The sequence below is a fragment of the Pundamilia nyererei genome, unplaced genomic scaffold (genome assembly GCF_000239375.1).
Source record: "Pundamilia nyererei isolate P.nyererei 1_Seehausen unplaced genomic scaffold, PunNye1.0 scaffold00139, whole genome shotgun sequence".
NCBI classification, from domain to species: domain Eukaryota; kingdom Metazoa; phylum Chordata; class Actinopteri; order Cichliformes; family Cichlidae; genus Pundamilia; species Pundamilia nyererei.
This window is the reverse complement of record NW_005187540.1, coordinates 1506612-1513710: the sequence shown is the minus strand read 5'-3', so window position 1 is coordinate 1513710 and position 7099 is coordinate 1506612. Positions and strand designations below refer to the sequence as shown.

Genomic DNA, 7099 nt, shown 5'->3' with positions numbered 1-7099 from the left:
CTGGGAACAGATGTACTGGTGGTGTTGGTGGCGCTGGGAACAGATGTACTGGTGGTGTTGAGTCCAGCAGAAGTTGTTGCGTTGTTAGAAGAGGTGCTGAGGGTTGGTGTTGTGTTGGTTGAGTCTGTTCCAGAGGCCACTAATGGAACAAGAACAGTTTTAAATAAACTCAGTCAATCTTATGATGGCTGTGACCGCGGCAGGAATCAAAGGTATCGATGTGGGAGTTTAATGAGGCTGCAAAGTGCCGTGTATGCTACTCCACTGCCTTCATTTCACTCTGCTCACCTCACCTGTGAGCTCAGTAAACAGTCACTAGTTTTAATGAATAAAACAACATGAAATCATGCTGCAATTATAGGGAAAACGTGATCATGGAGGATGATGAACTTTAGAAGTTTTAGATAGATCTTCCCACAAGGTAAAGCGAAAACTATCTGTCTCACCGACTGTTGCAAAATAACATCCCGTGTTGCTTCCGTCAGATCACTTCTTTCACACTAACAGCTGTTAAACACCAAATAAAACAGAGATCGAGTCTGTAGCATCTTTCCTCCTGACGAGGCTTCACCACCACACGTGAAGCCTCCCAAAATATCTGATGCATCTCTCACATGCTGAGGTTTGCTGATTTTTGAGGTTAAAATACTAACGATGAAGTAAATGATGAAGACAACAGACCATAGAAAGGCGATCTGTGCTGCACTGAAACATGAGCAAGGCGAATCTCAGGGTTCGAGGCTGAGACTCACACACAAAAGAAAACCTTAGAAATCTGAATGTAACTATTTCTGGACAGTTTATCAATCAGCAGGTTAATAAATGATGGAAACAATCAGACCGAGTGAGCTCAGCTGCAGACCGTCGCTACACTAAAGGACTATTCTTTCTCTTTTATATCTTCGACAGCTTTAGTTTCCATTGTTTAACATGTTTGTGTTCCTCTGATGCTCGATTTCTATTTTGTTTCGAGTCTGAGACGGAACAGAAAAGAGTAAAACAGAAGATCTAAAAAGGTGTAGTTTAGGTGTAGTTTTCCAACCTGAGGCGGTGAGGCTGAGAGCCAAGCAGAGCGCGAGCAGTTTCTCCATCTTTCTGCAGGAAATCCGAAAGTTTGTGACAAAGATCTCAGTGTGAGCGGCCGCCGGAGTCTGTTTCCATCCAGAGAAAGACTCCTTTATACACCCGCCTCACCTGCACACAGGTGGGGGAGAGAGAGGGGGGAGGGGCTGCGTTCCTCCGCCTCCCATCATGCCTTTGGGTTTCAGCAACAGCAGAGCTCCACTCTGTGGTCACAGCTCAGTTTCCTGTTTCATTCTTATTTGTCTGTTTGTGCAGCTGTTTAAACCCGAGAGATAAAAACAAACCCAACGAGGAATCTCTGATCCGAGTGTGCCGACACGGAGCGCTGCAGCTTTAGGGATGGATCCATAACATCGTAGATCAATATGGAAATAATCGCACACTCACCAGCGTCAGCAGCCCGTTAAGTGTAGACTGTACAGAAGTGTGTTTGTGCCACAGTTTTTCAGATTTGTGTCAAAGCATGTGGAAAAACTCTTCAGTTTATCTTTCAACTCATCTTTGTTTATTTTCTATGAATTTTTACCTTCTGATTAAAACAGTCGGTTTAGGAGAAACTGTCGCTCGACACAGACTGAAGGTTGCCAGGTTTCACCGGCTGGCTGAGTCGATGCTTCGGGCATGCGTGGCCGCACTGAGCGGGGTGTTCCCCTCACAGACGGGAGGTTAGCTGGACGAAGAGCAGCCGAGTCGTCTGTTTGCATTTATACGTCACAAACTGTACAATAAAGGACATTTTCCGGTTTCACTGAAGTTAACAAATGTTGGAACATTGTTGCTGTTTTGTGTGTAGCTGCGATTGATGCATCGCACAAAACTGGTACATTTATGAGGACGTGTTTGTTTTTTTAGTCAAGGAGCAATTTCACTTCACTTTTCAAGCTTAAGGTGGAAGACAACATTTCAGTGCTTCGAACAATAACTCAGAAGAAATGTTGACATTCAAACGTGTTTCCATTTTTCCACCGTAAGAAAAACGAGTGGACATTAATGCTTCAGCTACCTGTGAGTCCATCGATGAATCGTGTGTGTGTGTGTGTGTGTGAGCGAGCTGAGGTCTGTGCCGTGCTTTTTTTCATGAGACTAACCAATAAGTCTCATGAAAAATAAAGTTACTAAAGCTTTGAGGTAAATGTGGTGCAGTGCGCCCGTGTTCCTCTTTAGACTTGCTTCTGTATCTGTAACTACTAGTTTAATACTGTAACTAGTATTACAGTATTAAACTAAATCAGTACAAACTGAAAGCTGATGTAACTGTAGACTGTATATTAAAGATGGCTGTGGCCACCATCAAGTCAGGATTTAATTTGTGAAACCCCACAGTGAAGTCTTAAAATGTCTACATGCATCATCACGCGCGCAGCTTCACTCCAAACGAGACAACGAGGTGCAAAATAACATTCATGCAGTTTTAGTAACACTGAGGGCGTAAAGACATCAGGAAAGCGTCAACTGAGGTCAAAGGTTGGTGAGAAATGCAGTCGTTTTCACAGATTCACAAACATCTTTAAACAACCAGAGGAGTCGCCCCCTGCTGGCTGTGAGAAAGAATGCAGGTCGTTCCCTTTTTGACATACTGCCTGAAAATTGTGACGCAGTCACAAAATCTTTGTTCTTTGAAACAAAGCTGCACTAAGTGTCCATGTCTCATGTTGCTGCCTGATTCAGGTGAGGTGAACAGGGTGGAGCTGCAGAGCAGCTGACTGTGATTGGCTGATTAACCACAGGTAACCACAGCACACACTCGTCTTACACAGGAAGTCATTGGCCTCACAGGGGTGCGCAACGAAGCAGACGAATGAGTTATGATGTGCTCAAATATGCTAGAACATAAACATATGCTAATATCTGCAGGGGATAAATGACTTAATTATGGGCTTTTCTGCATTAATCTCTGGCACCCGTTCCACAGATGTCTGACACATGATTGGACTTTCATGCTACTTTAGCCATGCAAGCCCCTTTTTACCGGAGGCAGAAAGCCTGAGTTAACAAACCTGAACAAAGCTGGATGACTCAACTCAACACTGAACCCTGATCAAACGAGAAGCACAGCTGAGAGTTTGAGATGCTTTTTATTAATGATTATGAGCAAAACTGATCAACAGCAACCATCTGAATCAAAGTGAATTATGGGAGATGAAACTGTGAAGTCCCCTAAGTGGGTGATGATGTCATTAGTTTAGCTGTAGGCATCTTTCTCAGTCTGGGATTGGCTGGATGGAGCAGCCACTGGGGGTTCAGGGGTCAGTGCAGGCTGAACAGGCTCCGCCCCCGATGCACCTGGAAACCAAAGGAAAAAGAAAAGTCAGAAAGATGGTTTCCCTTACTCTCTGCTCTGAGCTGTGAGTCAAAGTTTACAATGATAATCCGATAAACTCTGTAAAGGTGAAGAAAAGTAGATTTAACAGGAAACAGGAAGATTTGAATCGAACAGCGCTGAACGAGGAGAAAGGACCTCAGGTGAGACAGCAGAGGAGCAAACTGAGGGCACAGGTGAAACCAGTAGAAACCAGTAGAAATCTCTGTCACCTGTCAGACTCGTCAGTTTGGGTGCCAGTTGGGTCCAGAAGGAGCAGGAGCTCTGACTCAAACCCCGCTGATGATGGAGGTTAGTGCTTAGCTCCAGGTAGGTGGGCGGAGCCTCTGAGGACAGCACTGGCTGCCAGCGGGGCAGAACTGACTCCGCCCACGATCGGGATGGGTTTGGGTTCCTGAGAGCAAAAAAAAAATGAATAAATCGGCTCCAGACGCAGGACTCGGAGGTTCGAGCGTTAGCCTCACCCGCTCCGTATGAAGCTGGAGACGTAGGTCATCATGGCAAGAGAGAGGCGCCGATCAGAGGAGGCGAAGCGCTGAGAGCTCATTGGATGATGAGGTGTCCCGAAGGCGAGCTGAACATCCAGAGGAAGGTACACGTCGGCCCTGCAGACACACACAGGAGAGCCTTTTACACCCAACAGCCCCTCTGATGCAGACACAGTGTAGGTCACCATCATAACGCTGGGTGAGGTCTGCTGTGAGGAACGGATGGTCCAGGAAGTGACATCCAGGGTTTATCTGTACAACTCCGCCCTCCTTTCAAGTATGTTCTGTGTTAGAGGCGACGGATGAACATTGATGTTTAGCGCTGAGGTAGAAATGCGCACCTGTCGTGAGCGCTGGAGGTGGGTTGGTGGTACAGGAAGACGTTAGCTCTGTTCTCCGCCCAGTGCCTCGCCATCTGGAGCGTGGGACAGATGATGAACAGGTCTCTGCAAAGCAAACACATGAAAGCGTTCACCAGAAACACGACAACAGTGTGTGTGTGTGTGTGTGTGTGTGCGTGTCGGTTCTGACCTGGTGGCGTTGTTGAGCGCTCTGGAGAACAGGTTGTATCCAGCAGCTGAGGGACTGTGATCCAGCGAGTAGAACCACGCCGCCGCCTCCTTCAGCAGCTCATTTCCCGTGGCTCCGCCCAGCGAGCGGCTCAGAGCCTCGTAAAACGCCGTCTTGCTGTCAGCTCTGCCCTGCAGAGACTCAAAGTCCTGATGAAAATTATGCTGCCGTTACTTTCTTAAACTGAACCTCTTGAGTAGATTTACAGGTAGTTTAAGCGTGACCTCTGACCTTTATCTTGCGAGCACGGCTGATCAGACCATCGTGCTCTGATGTTCCCAGCAGCAGGTCCACTCTGTGGAAGGACGACCGAGAGACGGACTGACGGACCGGAGACCAGGACTGAAACGGCCCGCTGACCGCCAACAGCTGCGGGGCGAACACAGCGCAGGTGAGACACGTGACATGAGGACTTGCACCAGCGCAAACCGTCCGGGACGTCTACCTTTGTCTGAGCGGCGTTGAGCGTGTGGACAGATGACGCTCTGAGGCAGGCCGCGAGGTCAGAGGTCACACAGCCGAGCTCCTTGGCCAGATCGAGGGCCTGACGTCTGGAGGTGGACGGAGTCTGAACCAGTGATGGAGAAAACGCTGACCCGCCCTGCAGGAGGAGATAAAAGCGATGAAGAACTTTGAGGTTGGCTCGTGGTCATCGTTCCTCTTCGGAGCATCTGCTCCACTGCTGATAAAACAACTGTTAGTCTCCGCCTGCTGTCTGGAGGAAGGAAGGACGACTCGAGGTCTCACCATCAGCATCATCCTCTGGAACAGAGGACGAGACGAAGACAGGAGGTGAAGGCTGGTGATGTCAGCACCACCACGCTCCGCCCCCACCGTCACTCTGCTGTTGTCTCCGCCCATCAGCGAGATGTGGTCTTTGACCCAGCGCAGCGCTGCCTCCTGGTCCGAGAGGCCGTAGTTACCATGGAGACCAGACTCACCTGGAGAAAGGGGTGGACAGGAGGCCAGGTGAGTCATTTAGCGAGTACGTTTTTCTCTCTTTCTTTGTTTTTAAGTCACCTGTGCTCAGGAATCCCAGCGCCGCCGTCCGGTAACTCGCTGTTACCACGACGATATTACCCATAGCAGCGAGGATGGAGCCATCCAACAGTCCTGGGTTCTCATTGGCTGAAGGGTTGAAGAAGAAAACCAGGACTGGAACACGCCCCCTCTGGTTTAACAGCAAACAACAGAAAAAATGTGATCAAAGAAAATAAAATGTGAATAAATGAAATAACGAGTGCGTTGAGTTTTCACCAGGTCAGCCGGAGTGAAGATGTTGAGGTAGAGACAGTCCTCACTGGAGGCTGCAGAGGCTGCGTCACCAGGCTGGATGCAGCTGGGGCTGACGGGTGAAGAGATAAAGATGATCATTGATCGGGTTAATTCATATATGGAATCTGCCGATGGACAATGCCACTTCCTGTACAGGTGAGGCCGCTGTTTTTCACTATATCCTGGTTGTGGGTGCCTTGGGTGACCACGTGCTGTAGGACAGGCGTTTGTGGTCACACGGGTAGTTACCGTGGTTTGGTGGCGTCCCAGGTTCCCATCCACTCAGCCGGCTGAGCTGCTTCAAAGCGGAGCGATCCTATTGGAGGACGAGCGTACGGGACTCCGAGGAACTGAACGACTGTCCTCCTGTCTGATGCCAGTGCTGTTTCCACGGCGACGCCTTGCAGCACCCCCTGGCCCGGGATAGAAACGGACGTCTGTGACAGCTCTGAGAAAACACCGCGTCTCAGGTACACCTGGGGGGCGGGCTCTCTCACGACCAGTCGACAGGAAGACGAGGCGGGGGATTCAAGGGCGGAGCTTAGGCCACAGACTGTCGTGTCAGGGTACAGAACGCAGCGCGTGGCGGACTCCACCTCACTGAGTGACACAGCTGCACAAGACTCCGCCTCCTGGCAGGCTGATGGGAAGCAGAGCAGAGTCAGGATCTGACAGTGAGGTACACCAAAGAGTAGTTAAAAACCCCCACATATGGTTACCATGGAGACACCAGTTCCTGGTCATATCTCTGTCATCGGCGACATCACGGCTCACGTGGATGACATCATAGGTAGAGAGAGACGGGTCGACGAGGACTGAAGAGTTGGCGAGGAGACTCCAGTCGTCCAGCGAAACTGTGAAAAATACTCAGGGGTGAGCGATAAAAGAAGTAATGGCAGTACTTTAAGTACTTTTGACAGTATTACTGCGAGTATCTGCATGTGGGTGGAGTCTTACTGTTGGTTTTGGTCGGTGGCAGGCTGAACGGAGGACAGAGAGCAGGAGACGGACTCCACTGATTCACTGCAAAGCAGAACACAGCCTTTATTCACACAGAGCTTCGCCTCCTTCAGCCTCATGTTCAGATAAACTGAAGGCCTGCTGCCTTAAAGTGTGTGTGTGTGTGTGTGTGTGTGTGTGTGTGTGTGTGTGTGTTTTCAGTACCGGGTTTCTGGTACCAGCCAAAGGGGTCCGGTGTGGTCTTCACTGCTGATGGTCTGCAGTCCTGAGTCCTCCAGGTCGTCACGTCGTCTTCGCTGCAGGTCTGAACCCCGAGACTAATCAGAGCTAAACACACCACATCAGAGGCTCCTGCACACGCACACACACACACACACACACACACACACACACACACACACAC

General features: G+C 49.5%; 2 protein-coding genes across 2 annotated transcripts in view; both read right to left on the bottom strand.

Moving 5' to 3' along the window:
- The window catches only part of LOC106456364 (integumentary mucin C.1), an 8911-nt gene extending 7661 nt beyond the window's left edge, over window positions 1-1250 (bottom strand). The window contains exon 1 of the mRNA XM_013913602.1: window positions 1195-1250. Within this exon, the coding sequence (XP_013769056.1) occupies window positions 1195-1250 (56 nt within the window). The remainder of the gene's footprint in view (window positions 1-1194) is intronic.
- A 1889-nt stretch (window positions 1251-3139) lies between these two features.
- tg (thyroglobulin) overlaps window positions 3140-7099 on the bottom strand; it is a 19826-nt gene continuing 15866 nt past the window's right edge. The window contains exons 32-45 of the mRNA XM_005744197.1: window positions 6901-7047; window positions 6694-6759; window positions 6456-6590; window positions 5986-6376; window positions 5719-5806; window positions 5482-5632; window positions 5209-5402; window positions 4907-5062; window positions 4693-4830; window positions 4423-4610; window positions 4233-4337; window positions 3868-4008; window positions 3616-3797; window positions 3140-3366 (exon numbers count right to left, since the gene is read on the bottom strand). Of these exons, the coding sequence (XP_005744254.1) occupies window positions 3266-3366; window positions 3616-3797; window positions 3868-4008; window positions 4233-4337; window positions 4423-4610; window positions 4693-4830; window positions 4907-5062; window positions 5209-5402; window positions 5482-5632; window positions 5719-5806; window positions 5986-6376; window positions 6456-6590; window positions 6694-6759; window positions 6901-7047 (2183 nt within the window). The 3' untranslated portion in view covers window positions 3140-3265. The remainder of the gene's footprint in view (window positions 3367-3615; window positions 3798-3867; window positions 4009-4232; window positions 4338-4422; window positions 4611-4692; window positions 4831-4906; window positions 5063-5208; window positions 5403-5481; window positions 5633-5718; window positions 5807-5985; window positions 6377-6455; window positions 6591-6693; window positions 6760-6900; window positions 7048-7099) is intronic.